The sequence below is a fragment of the Felis catus genome, chromosome A2 (genome assembly GCF_018350175.1).
Source record: "Felis catus isolate Fca126 chromosome A2, F.catus_Fca126_mat1.0, whole genome shotgun sequence".
In the NCBI taxonomy this organism is placed as follows: domain Eukaryota; kingdom Metazoa; phylum Chordata; class Mammalia; order Carnivora; family Felidae; genus Felis; species Felis catus.
The window spans coordinates 121,137,689-121,157,097 of NC_058369.1; the positions used below are offsets into that span (position 1 = coordinate 121,137,689).

Here is a 19,409-nt window from a genome sequence, read left to right on the forward strand (position 1 = left end):
GATAAAGGAAGAGACACTCCTTTAACTCATTTTATATCTGCATCTCTGTTTATCTAGTAGAGACACTCTCCTGTACGTAGAATATCTCTCTTTGAGATGGTCTACCCTAATAACACCTTTTGGCTAAGCTCCAAAATCCCCAGAGCCCCAACAATCTGGATGGCTGTCCTTCCTTCCTTCTCCACTTAGCACCGCGATGATGTAGCAATGGTCAGTTTAGTACTCCTGGCCATAGCTTGACCTTTGGAAAAGAGCTTAGTTCTATGAGCCTCAGTTTCCTTATCTATAGAATGGGAGTGTTGTAAGGCTTAAAGAATACATGTAAATCACTTACAGTCCGTGGTGCCCAGTAAGGTGAGCTTCTATTATTTCACTATTCATCTTTTTGTCTCTCTCATCTCTTGCGCTGTAATGTTCAGCTTTCTCTGTCTCTATATTTCTTATTTTCTTTCTTTTTTTTTTGTATTTATTTAGAGAGAGAGAGCGTGTATGAGTGGGGGAGAGGCAGAGAGTGAAAGGGAGAGAAAGAGAGAGAGAAATCCCAAGTAGGCTCCGTGCTGTCTGTGTAGAACCCGACTCGGCGCCCCATCTCACAAACCATGAGATTGTGACCTGAGCCGAAATCAAGAGTTGGACGCTTAATCGACTGAGCCATCCAAGCACCCCGTTTCTTTTTTTCTACCCTTACTTCTCCATGCCCTTCTTTCCTTTTTTCTATCGTCTGTTTCTTCCACTCTCATTAACTACATGTAACAGAAAAATGCAAGAGTGCTCTGGGCAATGCAAATGACGTGAACGAAAACTTGGGAGTCAGAAATGAGCCAGGAGTGAACAGGGTGCTCCCTGTCCGGGAGACCATCGAGGAGGGAGGTGCTCACTTCACATCTGGGGTGGGCCAGATCCAGGGAGACGGATGACCCTGGGCATTTTCTCCACTCCTCCCGCTCGGTGCTCAGCCCTCCCAGTCTGCATGTGCGCATACATCGCTCCTTCCTTCTACTGAATTCTCTCCCTCCACCCAAACATTGCAGGACCACTCTCCTCTCCTTACATGGAATATGGATGGAGGGCAGAGGCCCAGAAAATTCTAAAAGTTGAAAAGCAAACCACTCGGCCCCACCCCACATTTCCCATCTCCTGTCCACCTCCCCGCCCTTGCCCCGTCCCTCCCCTTCCATCCCCTTCCTGTCCCCCACCCATCCCTTGCCCAGCCTCCTCCCAGCTTTACTTTTCTCCATAGCACTGACCACTGGCACGGTATGTATTTACTTGTAGGCTCGCCTTCCCCTTACCAGCCGGAAACACTCACCCCTGCGGCTAGGGACAGGGGTTCGGGTCTGTTTTCCTTTTGCAGAAACCCCAGTGTCCAGGACAGGGCCTGGCCCAGAGCAGGCTGTCAGTAGATATTGGCTGAAAGGACGTGTAGCAGACATCTCACGGCCCTGTCTACCTAAGACTGCACGTTCTCTCCCCACTGGCCACCCCACCGCACGGTTTGCCCTTGGGCGTAGCTTATTATACTTGTGTTAGCTGTGCTCAAGCCCTCGCAGGTGTGGGCCCTTGCCAGGTCCACTAGGCTGTGCCAGAGAGACGGATCGTATCAGGGTGTGCCAGGCCAGCCCTCCTTCCCCATCTGGCCAGCGGGTCTGGCCGGGCAGGGCTGCCCAGTGTCTTATACAGGGGGGAAGGGGAGGAGACTCATGCCCGGGCTCACTGTTGTTGTCCCAGCTTCTTGTGTGGCGACTCTCAAAAGTGGCCCAGTCTGGACAGAAGTTAAATGGTTTCTCAGCCGTACCCTTTTGTGTCCCCCACTCTCTGTAGACCAAGGCTACATCAGTAGCACCCAGTTCCCACGTCCACGAGGGATACAAGCAAGCTCGTTCAGCAGGCTCCTTGTGCACCTGCCTCCCCAACGCGTAAGATCATGGGATCCTGCACCAGGGTTCAGGAGCGGAGCTGTGGCCAGGGCACCTGTCCAGGGGCAGCACCACCACCTTGCCGTTGGGGTCATGTGGCCCATTCACGGTTTCTGTGCCTATCATTCCTTTTTGCATTCTCATCAGTCAGTGGTCATGTGCTTTGGAACAAGACATCTGTGCTTTCATATGCAAACCCCTCTCTTTTCCTTGTCCTTGACTTCATAAGAACGTGTGAGCCCTTCTTTGTCCCTACTACTTTGCCTGTCTTGTGTTCTCGTGGGCACGCAGTGGCCCAGTGCCCTTTGCTGCCCGTGCCGATCCCACTTCTTTGTGCTCCGGCAACGGGGCCAGTTGGATATTACACCTGCAGGAATCCGCTTCAGAAAAGGTCATTTGGGCAGAAACGAGTGTGGAAGGAACCACTCAGAGGAAAAAGGCAGACTTCATCACCTTGGATATGAAATGAAAGGCCCAGGGGCGCCTGGGTGGCTCCGTCGGTTAAGCATCCAACATCCAACTCTGGTTTGGGTCATGATCTCGCAGTTCATGGGTTCGAGCCCCACGTTGGGCTCTGGGCTGACAGTTCAGAGCCTGGAGACTGCTTCAGATTGTGTGTGTGTGTGTGTGTGTGTGTGTGTGTGTGTGTGTGTGTGTCTGTCTGTCTGTCTGCCTGCCTGCCTGCCTGCCCTCCTCCCCTGGCTCACACGCTCTGTCTCTCTCTCTCTCTCTCTCTCTCTCTCAAAAATAAATAAGCGTTAAAAATAATGTAAATGGGTCCTCTTGAAACCAATAGCACGGTGCCTTTATCCAATGCAATTTCATTCATGGCAGGGATTTCAGGCAAGAGAGGAAACCATTTTTGGACACGGTTCTCACATAGGCGAGGGCCTTCTCTGCCTGCCAGGGTCTGACTAAAAGCTTGTCTTATTCCTCCTTGACCTGTTTTCATGTAAATATTGGAACACCGTCATTGTAAATCCTTTACAAACCATCGGAACCTGGTGGAAAGAGGATAGATTTTGACAACAAACCCTTGCTTAGGCCACACACCAGGGCGGTGGCTTGGTCAAGCTGTTACACAAATGTCAATCATCTACTCATGAGCCTGACCCGTATCAAGTGCTTAGCTGTTATGAATTTTATATTTTGTTTTATTCCAAAGAACATATCAAAGGGGCTATTCTAAATGACTAAATGGCTGATTCTGGCATTTTAAGTCCAGAGAAATACTCCTTTTGTGTTTTGTGAGGAGAAAAAGAAAAGCACCAATGATCACTGTGCATATTCGTTGGGTCTTTTTCAAAGTTCTAAGATGGGAAAACTATTTAGATACGCAGTTTCTTATTCAGCGAATATGGACTGAGGGCCAGCCCTGTGCCAGGCACTACCAGGTACAAGAAAGACCAGTGGAGACCTAAGAATGTGAGCTCCTCCTCCACTGGGAGGTGTTCAACCAGAGTGCTTCTCGCCTAGACATCTGGCAGGGTCTAGAGACATGTCTGATCCTTATAACTGGGATGTGCTAACGGTCTGTCCAGTAGAGGCGAGAGATTCTGCTAAACTTCCTGCGATGCCCAGCACGTCCTACAAGTCCCGACCACAAAGAGTGATCTGGCCCCGACGTCAGTGGTGCTGGGACCGAGAAAACACGCACCAGACCATGGAGAAGCACTAGAGGATTGGAGGGCAGGGCATTGTCACAAGAATATTGGTGCTGATACCCTGATCAACCTGGGAGGAAGTGACCACTAGCTCATGTCACTTTACGCAGTGGGGAGATACCCGAAAAACTTTGTGGCAATCAGTGTCCTCGAAATTAAATCCTTTTTTTTAAGGCTACGAGAACAGCTGCTGAATAGACAGATCTGGGGGTGAGTGGTATCTCGGTTGACACACCCAGCCCTCAGGCACCTCTACTGAGCAGGCTTCTGGGGGGATGGGGTGGGGGGGGGGAGTCCTAGTCGTCTGTCACAGACCGAGCGATTCCCCTCGGATATTTACATTACATCTGAAAAGGTTTACGTCAAGGTCATTATTTCATCTGATCTTGTAAGAGGGAAAAGTCCAAAGTTTAACCTAATTTCTCATGTGTTGATTTGTCACATGATTATGAGAAAAGCAGTAAGTAGATGACAGGAAGAACCCTTGGCTGAGCCCGGGAGGCCAAGTGCAGCTGACCCCCTGGGTGACTACAGACAAGCCCTTGGGGTAACTCTGGGCAGAAGCTGGACTACCTGACCCCCAAAACCCAGCAACTTGTAGCTGGAAGTGATGTTAGCCACCTCCAGCCCCCTCTCCTATGCTAAGACAAAGCTGCCTTTGACCCAAAGAATCCTTTTAAAATCAAAAGAATAAAGTTCTCATTAAAAAAAAAAATTTTTTTTTTAATGTTTATTTTTTAGAGACAGACAGACAGAATGCGAGTGGGGGAGGGACAGAGAGAGCAGGAGATACAGAATCTGAAGCAGGCTCCAGGCTCCCAGCTGTCAGCACAGAGCCCAACGCGGGGCTCGAACTCACGAACTGCGAGATCATGACCTGGGCCAAAGTCGGTTGCTTAACTGACTGAGCCACCCAGGCGCCCCTAAAGTTCTCATTTTTCATATAAACAATAAAAACAACCAGCTGAGGCGATGTGGTTTTAGTTTATAGCAATGAGTCTCTATCAGGGTTATTCTGCCCCCTGGGCACATTTGGCAAAGTCTGGAGACATCTGTGGCTGTTCCAGCTGACGGGTGCCACTGGCATCTAGTGGGTAGAGGCCAGGGATGCTGCTAAACAGCGTACAGTGACGATGATTTATCCAGCCCGAAATGTCCCTAGTGCCAAGGTCCAGAAATCTTGATGGCTGACGGACATGGAAAAGCACAACTTTCTCAAGTGTAGTGCGTCACAAAAGCACTTTCTCTTTCTTACAGTCTAGAACCTGATCCGAGCTGATTACACACTTGGATGGGGTCTGCGCTGACCCATCGAAACACACTAGTTATGAAACCACGAGGGAATACTGCCTTCCAGATTCAGCAGATGTGAGACAAACAACATCCTGCTCATTTAGAGTCAAGTCAGGGGATACTCGCTGAACGCCTGAGATTTTTCTTGACAAATCTGGCTCTTGTTTGCACTAAGTGGCCATTCCTGGGCTATTTGTCAAACATACCTTATCTCCCGTAATATCATCTTTTTCTGTTTGGTGTGGTTTTGGAATCCCAGGCAGACCATGCCCAGTATAATGGTCTTGGACCGACATTCTTCCTGTCTGGGGTATTTTCTTCCTGTCTAGGGTATTTTAGTTACTGCCTTAAAGTTGGCAAAATGTCCTTTTTTTCTGAAAAGATATTCTTGAAAATCAATAAACTTCACAGAATGGAAAAAGCTGATCAGTGATTTTTTCAAGATACGGGGTATTTCGTTGGGAGAGTAGCCATCATAACTCACCCCTAAACAGAATGCCTTCAGAGAGTGACCTCAGCCTTACATCTAGTCTACTGTTTAGAGATTGCCCTTGCGGACCCAAAAGAAAATTGAACAATAGATCAGCCATGAAAATAAACAGTGGCCCATCACAAAGAGGAAATTAGGCAGTGGGCCTAAAATAATGTTTAACTAACTTTACGTTCCCCTCTGTCCCCATTTTCTTTTATTTCTGTGGGAATGTGCATTTGTGGGGACACAGAAGTTTTTTGCTATGCAAAAAAATGTCTGTCTGCATTTGTTTGGCTGAAGAAATGAGATCGAAGGCGGTGGGGATGTACTGATGGGAAAGGATGTTGGTAAATATGGGCAGGGCCAGTAAGCATTGAATGCAATTTTGATATGCATCATTTTTTTTTTAATATTGCTAGAAAGTGAAATTTTAGAAAATCTATGCCTGGGATATCCTGTATTTTCCTGAAGCATTCTTTAGGCTGGTTTCTATTTTGTCTGTGTAAAGTAAACAGACAAATTTATATAAAATTATATATATAAAATTATATATATATATATATAAAATTATAGCTAGTCTCCTAATTTCTAAATATTCTATTTTCTTTTTTTAGACATTGTGTTTTCATTTTTACCCCAAGGTATGGAGATATTTCCCACGCAATTTCTTACCCACTGGAGATATTCCAGAAAAAAAATATTGTCACCCCTTTTTTGCATGACCTTTCAAAAACCAAGCCCACCCTCACTGGCCTCTGGCGATGCTGTTTCCCATTCTTAGAATGTCCTCCCTAAGCCATCTGCCACCCCAGTCCACACAACTTCCCCACCAGATTCTATCTTTCCCAGTCTGGTGAGGTCTTCTCCATCCTTGAAAACTCCGTTCAAGTATCATTTTCCCCCCAGACTTCTCAGGAAGAATCTATTGTAATCTCTGTTATACTGCCATAGGATCATTATTTATGTTGCCTATTTATTCTTACAGATGAGATTTTTGAGCGCAGGGAGGTCTTTCCTCCTCTGATCCATCAGACTTTGTATCTCCAAAGACTAGTACAGTGCCAGGTTCAAAGTAAGCGGTCGGCATGTAAGTCTGAGATGCACGAGTGAATGATGAGTGGGTGGACAGGTGGATGACATAGGAAATAATTCATCTCTCTGACCTCCTTTTCCCACTAATTTGTAAAGCCACTTCTGAGATACACCAGTTCTCCACGGATGTGTGACTTTGTGTCTGCCCTTTCTGCTCTATGATACTGGTCTGGTGGCCCATCCTGCAGTGTTTTACTTTTTTGTTACTATAGATGTCTTGGTGTATGGCCAGAGGTATTTTCCTACATTCTTTTACTTATTCAAAATTATTGTGGCTAGGGGCGCCTGGGTGGCTCAGTCGGTTAAGCGTCCGACTTCGGCTCAGGTCATGATCTCAGGGTCCGTGAGTTCGAGCCCCGCCTCGGGCTCTGTGCTGATGGCTCAGAGCCTGGAGCCTGCTTCCAATTCTGTGTCTCCCTCTCTCTCTGGCCCTCCTCCACTCAGGCGCGCTCTCTCTCTCTCTCTCTCTCTCTCTCTCTCAAAGATAAACATTAAAAAAAAATAAAAACAAAATTATTGTGGCTAGCCTTTTCGACTTTATTCTTATGAGTTTTAGGACCATCTTGTCAGGTTTGGTGAAAAGTACCATGGAGATTTTGACTGAAATTATATTGGATTTATAGACTTTTGGAGGAGAACTGACATATTTATCACACTGAGTATTGCTGTGCAAGAATATAGACTATCTCTCTTCTTATTTATGTCGTTAGTGTCTTTAGTTATTTGCTAACTAGTTTAGATTTTGTTGTAAATGGAGTCCTTAATTTTATTGTTCAATAAAATGAGGTATTATTTATGTATAGTAATGCTTCTGATTTCTTTATATTGCTCTTAAATTAAGGAAACTTGATGGCCTGTTTCTTCTTTCAGTTATATATTTCTTTGTCTTACTTTATTATGCTGGCTAAATTCTTCAGGATAATGCCCAAGAGAAGCATTCATAGACCGCCCTATCTTTTTGCTGACTTTGAAGGAAATTATTCTAATATTTCATCTCTAAATGTGATGACCATTATGCGTGTGTCAGAGATACCTTTAATCAACTATTTTTAGGAGAGTTCCCTCTATTCCTAGGATGCGAAGTGCTATTGTTGTGAATGGATGTTGAATTTTATTGATTGTTGTATTCTAATTTTTGAAATGATTATGTGGTTTCTCTCTCTTGTTATTGTGGTGAATTCTAGTGATGTGTTATCTACTTTAAATCCCTGAAATAAGCCCCCCTTGATATGACATTTTTTTAAATGTACCACTACATTCAGTAAGATCTTTTTTTAAGGATTTTTACATTTATGGTCATAATTGAAATTGACCTATAATTTTACTTTCGTGGTCTAGTATAGTTTTTGAGTCAGGATTATATTAGCTCATAAAGCAAATGCTGGACCTTTTCTTCTTTTTTTTTCTCCTCCAATCTGGAATAGTCTATGTTAGTTAGAGATGATGTATTTGTTAAATATTTGATAAAACTTAAGAAAATCATTAGGGGGGCACCTGGGTGACTCAGTCGGTTAGGTGTCTGAATTCAGCTCAGGTCGTGATCTCACAGCTTGTAAGTTCGAGCCCCGCATCGGGCTCTGTGCTGGCAGCTCAGAGCCTGGAGCCCGCTTTGGATTCTGTGTCTCCCTCTCTCTCTACCCTCCTCCGCTCATGCTCTGTCTCTCTCTGTCTCAAAAATAAGTAGACATTAAAAAAAAAATTAAAATAAAATCATTTGGGTTCATTAACTATTTGAGGGTAGATGCTTTACTAGAGATTCAATTACTTAATGGATATAATTGAATTTGGGTTTTCCATATTAGTTTGGGTAATTTTTGATAGTTTACACTCTTTACAAAAATTGTCCATGTCAGGGGTATCTGGGTGGCTCAGTCAGTTGGACATTGACTCTTGATTTGGCTCCGGTCGTGATCTTATGGTTCGTGAGTCCGAGCTTCATGTGGGGCTCTGCACTGACAGTGTGGAGCCTGCTGGGGATTCTCTCTCTCTGCCCCTCCCCAGCTTGTACTCACGCTTGCTGACTCTCTCTCTCTCTCCCTCTCTCTCTCTCTCCCTCCCTCTCTCTCTCTCTCTCTCTCTCTCTCTCTCTCTGTCTCTCTCAAAATAAACAAGCATTAAAAAAAAGGTATCCACATCAAAAAAGAAAATTATCAATGTCACAAAACTTTTAATTTTTTTTAGTATAAAGCTAGTATTCTCAAGATTTATATTTAGTATCTTTACTGCATTTGCATTTAGGTTCTCTTTAGCACTTGTGTTTTTCTTCTTGACCAGTCTTGCCCAAAGTTTGCCTATTTTATAAATCCTTTTGAAAATCACCTTTGAGGGGCGCCTGAGTGGCTCATTGGGTTAAATGTCCGACTTCGGCTCAGGTCATTACCTTGTGGTTCATGGGTCCAGCCCCGTGTCAGGCTCTGTGCTGACAGCTCAGAGTCTGGAGCCTGCCTCAAATTCTGTGTCTTCCTCTCTCTCTCCCTCCCACGCTCATGCTCACTCTCTCTCTCTCTCTCTGTCTCTCAAAGATGAATAAATGTTAAAAAAAAAATTAAAAATAAATCACCTTGGAGGTTGTTTATTCTTTTTATTTTATCTTTTCTTTCTATGATTCTGTTCGGCAATAATCTTTATTATTTTGTGTTTTACTTCATTATTTTTCTAGCTTCCTAAATAGTATGCTTAGCTTATTAATGTTAAACCGTTAAAAAAATTCCAACCTATACTTTTTAATACAGGCACTGAAAGCTTCTATACCCCCACAAGGAGTGTTTTGTCTTTCAATTCCAAATATTTGGTAATTTCCATTAAGATTTTTTCTTTGCTAATTTTTTAGAATTATTTTAAATTTCCAAATATACTGGGGTTTGGCTGTTATTGATCTTTAATTTTATTGACTTATAGTCAGAATATGGCCTGTATTGGGTCAGTTCTTTTCTGTAGGTTGAGGCTTGCTTTGTGGTCAGTTTGTGCACACATTTCTTGCATTTTTTTAAACAGTACATATTCTATAAATTATTGGATATGAGGTCCCTCTTGTATCCAGTATGTTAACTTAACCTATTTGATCTATTAATTTCTGTGAATAGATGTTAAAAATCATTATGATTATGAGTTTGTCAATCTGTCTTCGGTTTCTTTCCACTTTTACTTTATATTTTTTGAGACCATGTTGTCATGTGCATAACAGCTCAGGACTATTATATCTTTAGGGTAAAATTAAATCTCTAATCATTAATGACCATCTTTATCACTAATAAAAAAAGTATAAACTTTATATCAGGACATTTGTTTGGGATTTCTGTTGGCTAGCATTTGCTAGGCATGTTTTTTCTATCCCTTTACTCTCAACATTTCCATTACATTATGTTCTGAGTGTGTTTCTTGCAAAGGCTTTTTGAATATCTGCAAATTTCGGGCTTTTATTTGGTGTTAGAGCCATATGTGTTGTGATTAGAGACAAATAAGGATTTTTCACACCCCCCCCCATTTACTGTGCTTTTTTTATTGCTTTGTTTTCTTCTTTCTTGCTTTTCATTGGCTTAATCAAATCTTTATTTCATTTTCCCTTAGGCATTTTATAGATTCCATTCCACCCTTTTTGTGTATACTCCAAAATCTAATACACGTGTAATTAACTTAAAATCTTCCTTACTTAGTTAACGAGTAGCTCTACGTACATATCCCAAACGATGAGAACCATAGAATGCTTTGACTTTTTAAAGCCCCTCCTATCTTCCATGCCATTTTTTCACTGTTTTTCAGTGCCCTGAAGTTAGTCATCTTGTTATTGTTTTATGCAGATAGAGCTTGATTAGGTTGACCCCTTGCTCACCATGGCTTCTGGAATCCTGTTCTTGCCACTAGGTTCAGTATGCTTCCTGCAGATGTATATACCCCCTAGTATTTCTCTGAGTAAGGATCTGTGTGTGAACACCCTTGGCATTTGTCTGGAAAATACTTTTATTTTATCCCCACTCTGGAGTACAGAAGTTAGGTTGGCAGTAATTTTCTCTGAGCTCTTTGATGAAATTTTTCCATGATCTTCTAGCTTCTTTGTGCTGAATGGAACCGTTTCCATCATAATTGCTGTCCTTTGGCAAAAATAACTGGGTTTTTGTGTGTTTTTGTTTTGTTTTGTTTTTAGGATTTTGATTGTTCTTTGGCATTCTGCAGTTTCTTTAAAATCTATATAGGTTATATTATCTTTTTAATTTACCATGTTTGAGACTCAGATAGCTTTTCTGAATCTGGAGATGTTGTGCTTTTACTAATCCTAGAAAAACCTTAACTGTTGTTCTTTTTGAATATTGCTTCCATGTATGACCTAAACCTCAACATCTCTCAGCTTTTCAAGATCATCCCTCCCTCACTCCCTCTGCTCTACATTTCCAGCCTCTTGTACCTATTGTATCAATCCCATCAGCAAGTGAGCATACCCTAATGTCTCCCATTTTTTACTTAAAAAAAAAATTTCTCCTTGACCCAAATCTCCCTGGGGTCCCTGGAGCTATTTCGTTGCTCTGCTGGACATCATAGCCAAATTTCCGGACAAATTTGCCTGTGCATTTCTCCACTTCCATACCCCCCATTTATTCTTTGTGTCACTTGAGTGTGACCTTTGCCCTCACCGATGCAGCGAGACTGCTCTCACCGAGGTTACTAGTAACTTCGTGTGTCTGAATCAGTGTTGAGCCCTCATCTAACTGGACGTCTTCCCAGCATTGAACACGGTTGACCACTCCTTCCCTAAAATACTGTTCACCCTTTGGCTTTCGAAGCACTTGACTCTCTTGGTTCTGAGTGTTGGAGCACAGAGGGCTTGGGTTGAGCTCTATTTTCTTCACTTTCTGCTCTCCATCCCTAATAGTTTTTGTCCATTTACACAATTTTAATTACCGTTTATTTGTCAGGGGTGAGCCTAATGTACGCCTCCAGCCCTTACTCCTCTGAGCTATTGAATTATGTGTGAATTCCTGCTCTCAGGAATTCAAAGGCTCCTGCTCGCCTTTGAACTTAAATTGTCCAGAGCTCAGTTCTTGAATCTCTCCCCCAAAGGGGGTCTTCCTTATCTCAGCAAAGGTCATCACCATCCACCTGGTTTCTAAAGCTAGAATCTAGGAGTCATTCTCCACTCCTCTTTTCCTCCAAGAGCCACGTTTATTCTATTATTAAGTCTTATGAATTCTGTCTTTGAAATAGATCTCCAGTCCATCCACTTCCCGTCTCCACCTTCAGTACCCTGATCTTGGCCTCGACCATTTCTCAACTTGAAGAAACTACTCCCTGGTTTCTGAATCTCTTTCACTACAAATGTTCTCCCATCCGTTTTCAACATGGTGGTCAGAACATCTTTTTTCTTAAAAAATCATCTTCCTACTTAAAGTCCTCGAAGAGCTTCGCGTTGGACCTAGATTAAAAGAAAATCTATACTCGTTACTAAAACCTTTAAGGCCCTTTCCTGCCTTCGGCGTCATCCGAGTTCTCTCCCTCGCTCTGGTGTTCTGGCTACCCTGGCCTTTAGTCCTCAGTCACAGCAAGCTCTTTCGCTTGCAGGGCCTCCTAGCTTCCTTCTGCCTGGAACGTTCTCCAACCCTGCCCCCACCAGACCGGCTCTTCCCCTCTTTCAAGCAGCGCGAGGTCACCTTTCAAAGAGCAGCCTTCCCCACCACTGTGGATAACCCTGGGGCCCCTCTTACGTCTCTCCAGTCACAACCTTCTTTTTTCTTTTATAGTCCTTTCCACACAGTTTATTCTATTGATCTGGCCATTGCAACAGTATACGAACAGCCGACTAACTTTGTCGCCGCTATTAACCACCACGTCCCTTTAGAGTCTTTCTAGTAAATTACGAAGAATCCTTGGATTGCTAAATTTAGAAAATGCTCAACTACCAATAGACCCCCTTACTGAGGGATTCTTTTAGTATCACGTTGAATCTGAGCAAGCCTCTGAATGAACCATGGCATTCTGGCTCTGCGACAGGGCAAGCACTCCCTGGGATAGATTCTCTGCATTCCTACAAGGAGGCCTTGTCCTATCTTAGCGTTGTTTCCTTACAGCGCATTTACCCATTTTTAGTAAAAACAATTCCGAGAGGTGGTTTGTTGTTTTTTTTTTTTTTCATTGTTTTTTCAAAGCAGAAATAGTATACTGGGCAGTTTGCAAGTGATAAACTAAAATACCAGAAGACTATTATAACTTAGCTTTGTTGCATAGAAACCATGGTCGTAAATTGTTCTTTTTTTTTATTTTTTTTTTTTTAACTTGTGTGCACTCTCTCGGCCTTTACAAATCTGTGAGTTCCAGTAGAACGGAACCAGATCTGTTTTGTTTGCCATGATATATATACCCAGTTACTGGCATAGATAAATACATAAAGATCTCAAAGTGATGCTTTTTTTTCAATTTTAATTTTAAATAAACCCTGCATTCAACATGGGGCTCAAACTCATGACTCTGAGATCAAGAGTTGCATGTTCTACTGACCAAGCCATCCAGGAGCCCCTGATGTTTCTTCTTCTTCTTCTTCTTTTTTTTTTTTTTTTTTAAGTAGGGCTCTGATGAGCGTCTTCCCAAATGGTATCCATAGTTGTTATCCTCCTATCTTTTCGTGTTAAATAAAAATAGCATACTGGCCTCCCAGTCTGCTAAAGGAATAATATCGTCTGCATTTCTTTTATTTGTCGATAGAAGCTTACAACTCGGAAAGTCCTTTGCAATGTCTCCTAATATTTTAATTTTGTAAAAGTAGGTTTGTATGTCTCCAAGCAGACTGCCTGTGGTGGGTTTCGGCTTACCATGGCCACGTCTGCTTTCAAGGAATCTCCTGGTTCTGTGTCTTGAAGTTCACTGGTGTTAGAGGACAAGTATTTTTGTTTTGTTTTTGTTTTAAATCGAGACTTCACACACGGTCTAGTCGCAAGAGGACCTGTACCTGAATAACTAAAGATAAAACCATCCTTACTTCATCATATTCAAAATATTTAACTGTCTGGGGTGCTAACCAATAAGACTTGTGCCTTGGCCAATCAGAAAGGGCTTTCGGTTTGCACACCCGTAGGCCACACCCGGCCATGCTGAATCCAGACCCTGTCTCTAGGGAAGGCAATTCTATAGACCCTGCTGGTAACCTTCATGTTCAGCCAACTCCTCTCTTTTTAATGCCTGGTTTGGGGGTTGTTTGTGTGTGTGTGTGTGTGTGTGTGTGTGTGTGTGTGTGTGTGTGTGTGTTTGGGTTTTTTTTTTTTTTTGAGTGGGAAGTGGCTCAAAGACTTCGAAGCTTTTAATCTTCCCATAATCATGTCTTATTTATACCTGCCTCGATATTCTACAGATGGAGCAACTTTGGTCAAAAGGACACAGTAATTGAGTTCTGCCTTCCAGAACTTGCTGAGCTAAATGCAGGTTACAGCGACTGGCCCCGGGCTATCTTGGGTTTGCCCGCGCGGTGCCTTGTTTGGGGTGATGAGCGTGTCGTTCCTTAGCTGATGGCACAGCCCTATAATCTTACTGGTGCTCTACATTCCTTTCTGACTCTGGCCTAGGGCATGGTGGGTCATAGAGGATTTTCAAAGACCGAAGCATATCTGTTTTCTCCAGTCTGTTTGTAACTCCGCCTCGCTGGAAAGAAAAGGCCCAGTTAGGGATGCTCACTCCCACCAAGGTCGTCGTCCATGTGTGTCACGTCTGAGGCCACCTGCCTTCAAATAACTGAATGTCCTGACATTTTTCTTCTTTTGGGATCACAGGTCCACACGTTCCGAGGCCCGCACTGGTGTGAATACTGTGCCAACTTCATGTGGGGGCTCATCGCCCAAGGGGTTCGGTGCTCAGGTAAACAGGGAACTTCCTTCATCCTTTTCCATGTGTATAAAGGGTCGTGATGTTGAGCTGGAGATCATTTCTCCAGAGTTGGGAAACAGACTCAGGTTAGCTCCAAAGTCTAGCTTTCTGGAAGGTTCAAGGCATCTCTCTGCTTAATGGAGAGACTGTTCTAGGTGTCTGCTGGAATGAGAAGGAACATCTCATGTTTATGTAAGAAAAGAAAAAGATCCAAGCAAGTCCATTTTCTTATGCACCTATCTGCCACGCAAAATAGGCAGTAGTCCTTAAGTAGTCCAATTCCAAGGGAATTGCAAGGTAGAAAAACCACGTTTCCTTCCCATCCCCACTTTGCTACAAAAGGCAGGGCATAAAAATAGAAATGCTAGTGTAAACATTTACCACTTACCAGGCATTGAGCTAAGCACTTTCTGCGTATCATGCCCTGCAGCCTCACCAAAAGACCTTAAAGGAGTTGCAATTATTCTCCCCATTGAATAGATAAAGACACCAGACACCGAGGCTTAGAGGTATGTGTTAATTACTCTCGGCCACATAGGAAGTGGCGGAAAATGGATTCAGCTCCAGAACCCATTCTGTTATCAGATTAGCAGTGCAACTAAAGAGCTTGATTGGATGGCACGTATGTTCAAAGCACTCTGAAATCCTCGGTATTTTTCCACCTAGAACTGGACACACACGCCCAGTGCTGACACGTAGCTAGCTAGCGTATAGCAAGTCTTACTACAAATACGGCTAACAAAAGAGCGAAGAATTGCCAAAGTAATGTGTAAGTGGGTCTCCTAATTCGTCTCGCCACACTTTTTCTGGCAAGCAGTTCTGCCAGGAGTGAGAATAGCCTCTTGTGGTATTCTGATTGGGTTTACCAACACCATGACTGATTTCTTCCTTGCTAGGCCATGAGTTTTAAAAATAAGTCTTAGGGGGCATTTAAAATAACACATGCTAATGACACTCTACTTCGCCATCCTGCCCACTTTGGTTCACAGGACTGTGGGACCTTCCATCCTTTCTCTCCTTTGCTTCTACTGTGTAGATACGACAATCTTTGGTAGTGGCACCTGGATGGTTCAGGTAGTGTTTGTGTAAGTGGTTTAACGCTACCTGCCCCCATCAGAGATCCATGCAAGCAGCAAACAGGCTCAGAGGCAGCCTCTCCAGGAACGTTCCAGATACCCCACCTCATACAAAAGTCTTACTGGGAGTTACAGAGCATCTCACGGCTCAACCACTGAGCGAAGTGGTGGAATATCTAATTTACTCAGTGGTCATCAATTCAGGCTGTCCAGATTATACCTACCAGAAATATCCTAATTGCTGGTATTATCCAATTTGAGCAGCAAAATCCGTCCAAAGTCAGTATTACAAGAACACAACTCTGGAATTTGGAGTAGCTGTGAATTGCAACTTTCTCTGGGATAAAAGTGTTTTGTTTTTTTTTTCTGTTCTTTTTTTTTTTTTAATAAAACATATTCTGAGGTTAAAATGTTAATATTCGCCAGTGGCCACTATTTGGCCTCGTATTTCCACTGAGCTGCAGGAAAATTCAAAACTGTTCATTAAAGGTTAGGAATAGCCATCACTGCCTCTCAACTCTCTGTATTGTACATGTTTTAAACCTTTTTGAAACGAACTAGACCTTATTTATAGCATCTGGAATTGTAGTCGTTTGCAAATACTGAATAGTTTTATATGTTATTAAACATCTTAATTTTAATGAAGTCTCCGTATTTAACTCTACAGAAACACACTGTTGCTTCAGATCTTAAAAAGAAGTTGATAAGGAAATTACAAATAGGATTATCATGTAATCCAGCAATTCCCCCTCTGGGTCTATACCCCACAGAACTGAAAGCAAGCATTCAAACTGGTATTTGTACACCTGTTTTTAAAAGAGCATTATTTACAATAGCCAAAAGGTAGAAGCAACCCAAATGTCCATCAAAAGATAAGCCAAACGTTGTGTGTCAAGACAATGGGAGAGTATCTAGCCTTAAAAAGGAAGGGACTCCTGTCATCCTGTAATATTAATAAACCTGAAGGACATCATGCTAAGTGAAAGAAGCCGGTCACAAAAGGACAAATGCTAAGGATTCCACTTATATGGGGCATCAACAGTAGTCAAATTCAGGGGCACCTCAGTGGCTCAGTCAGTTAAGCATCCGACTGTGGATTTCAGCTCGGGTCATGATCTCACAGTTTGTGGGATTGAGCCCCTCGTCGGACATCATGTTAACAGAGCAGAGACTGCTTGGGACTCTCTCTCTCTCTCTCTCTCTCTCTCTCTCTCTCTCTCTCTCTCTGTCTCTCCACCCCACCTCTCAAAATAAATAAAATAAACTTGAAAAAAAAGATAATCAAATTCATAGAAATAGAATGTGGTGCCAGGGGCCAGGTGGAGGAGGGTCTGAGAGTTAGTGTTTCATGAGTACAGAGCTTCAGTTTTGGAAGATGGAAGTTCTGGAGATGGGGAGTGGTGACAGCTGCACACAGTGTGAAGGTACTTAATGCCCCTAAACTGTACACTTAGAATGGTTAAATGGTGAATTTATGTTACGTATATTTTATCACAATGTTTGGACATTGTTTTCTTTTTTTTTTTTTTTAATTTTTTTTTAACGTTTATTTATTTTTGAGACAGATAGAGGCAGAGCATGAACAGGGGAGGGGCAGAGAGAGAGGGAGACACAGAATCCGAAACAGGCTCCAGGCTCTGAGCTGTCAGCACAGAGCCCGACGCGGGGCTCGAACTCACGGACCGTGAGATCATGGCCTGAGGCAAAGTCGGATGCTTAACCAACCGAGCCACCCAGGTGCCCCTGGACATTGTTTTCAATGAAATTTACAAGAACAGAGCAAAACTTACTAGTGAAATAATAAGAGCTGGCCAGGTAGCCTTGTATTGTCTCCAACACTTGCCATTTCTTTTATTTAATTCACATGTAGTGTTCACCACACTTTAGAGTTTACACAGATTAATTTAGGTGCTTCTAATGATAATCCTAGGAGTGGGTGCTATTATCATCCTGATTTTATAGAAGGGGAGCCAAACAAGAAAACAAACCAATTCTGTTTGGTTCCATTTGCTCAAATTTACATCCAACTAAATAGATCTGTCAAAATATTATTGAAGTTTACTTGAGCTTTGATGAATTTCTCGTGCTGATAAAGCTGATTAAGAACTGTTTTTTTTCTTTGGAAGGAATGTAGATAGAACTCAGCCTAAAAATTACATGAAAATCATGTAATGCTTTTCAAAAATCATTTTTTGATGATTTTATCAAAGTTCAGATTTTCTCAAATCCTTGGTGTGGTTAGTGCTCTTTTTGTTGTTAAACAGCTGATTATAACATTCATTATTATGTATGTGTATAACATATATGTGCTTTGACTAGACAGCACATCAACTTTGAACAACTTCAGCGTTAGATTTTTATTTTCCAGAATGTAGACTGTGTCTTGTTAGAGAAATTCTGTCAGTGGATACCAACTGCTAACAAAGCTTTTAATGTGTTCATTGAACTTAAAAGTACCTTTTCAGCTTTGGATCTTGATATGAGCTTTATAAATAATTACTCTAATCATCACATTACATGGCATTGTTCTAAATTGTAAACTCTCAAGTACTCCCACCGGTATCTAGTTAGACATTATTTCTACTCACAGATGTCAAAATAAGGTAAGTAGAAACAAAATTGGCCTACCCAAACTCCCAAGAAGGGGAAGGTACTAAAAGCTATGGGCAACTCTCCAGGAAAGGGGAAGAAGTTGCCAATGGCCATGGGTCCACAGACCAAAGATCAGAGATTCCTTCAGAGAGAGTAATCATGTCTTCCACAAAAGGAGCATCCAGAACTTTAGGAAAACAACCCAACACAAGTCCTAGGTGCCCTTTATGAGCCAAGACGAGCTCTGGGAATTTAAACCCAGAAGTCCACACATGGACCCAAAGGTTCCAGCCCCAAAAAAGAAAAAAAAAAAAAAAAAAAAAAACCACACACACACACACACAAACAACCTAGCTAATCACCAAAACTAAAGAATCTCAGCGAAATGTTCTATTCTGATGGTCCAGCAACAGAAAGGCTAAATGAGAAAAATGGAATTCTCTAAGAGTTTTGTGAGTAAAGGTGGATTTCATACTCATGTTGTAGAGAATATCACCTCCAAATGGGATGGGCGTTCCAGAAAAATACAGCAAACCCTTGGGTGTTTTCATTTTTATTTTTGGTAACATATAATTTGTGTCGGGCTTTTACAAAAGGGCCAGGCAGGGCTAATGTGGCTTCTTTGTTTACAGACTGTGGATTGAACGTACACAAACAGTGTTCCAAGCACGTTCCCAACGACTGTCAACCTGATCTCAAGAGGATCAAGAAGGTGTACTGTTGTGACCTCACAACACTCGTAAAGGCTCACAACACTCAGAGGCCCATGGTGGTGGACATATGCATACGGGAAATCGAAGCAAGAGGTTTGGAAAAAATTCCTTGTTATGTGATTTTGTTTTTACTGTTTGTTTTTACTGTTGTCAAGGAAACCTTCTTATAGTTGTTAAATTGACTCTCTCTCCACTATTGAGAGAGCGTGTTGGTGAAATGGCCTACCCCAGCACACACACACACATACACGTGCATACACATGCACACAAATAAGCCAAATCCAGCCAACCACATCAGTGCTGTTTTGTACCCAAACCTTGTATCTGTGCATTCAACATGTTTGCTAAGCCATTTGTTATGTACTACACATTGATATAAAAGTCACAGTTCTCACCTTCTGGAAACTGACACTGTAGTATGCAGATCAGAGGGGTAGGGGCGCCTGGGGGGCTCAGTCCGTTGAGCGTCTGACTTCGGCTCAGGTCATGGTCTCATGGGTCATGAGTTCAAGCCCCGCATTGGGCTCTGTGCTGACAGCTCAGAGCCTGGAGCCTGCTTCAGATTCTGTGTCTCCCTCTCTCTTTGCCCCTCCCCACTCACACTCTGTTTCTCTCTTTTTCTCAAAAATAAATGTTAAAAAAAAAAAAAAAAAAGAATCAGAGGAGTAAATAAATCAATGTTGCAGGTGTGTGTATTCAAAACACCATGTACTCTCAGAAGACATTTCAGTGTTATTTGAGGACAGTCCAGA

The 19,409-nt window shown here is 42.6% G+C and overlaps 1 protein-coding gene across 4 annotated transcripts in view; it reads left to right on the plus strand.

Moving 5' to 3' along the window:
- The window catches only part of CHN2 (chimerin 2), a 309,144-nt gene that overhangs the window by 277,808 nt on the left and 11,927 nt on the right, over positions 1-19,409 (plus strand). For all 4 annotated transcript variants that reach the window (XM_045052548.1, XM_023250462.2, XM_045052549.1 and 1 more), the window contains 2 exons: positions 14,183-14,267; positions 18,577-18,750. In XM_045052548.1, coding sequence (XP_044908483.1) covers positions 14,183-14,267; positions 18,577-18,750 — 259 coding nt within the window. The remainder of the gene's footprint in view (positions 1-14,182; positions 14,268-18,576; positions 18,751-19,409) is intronic.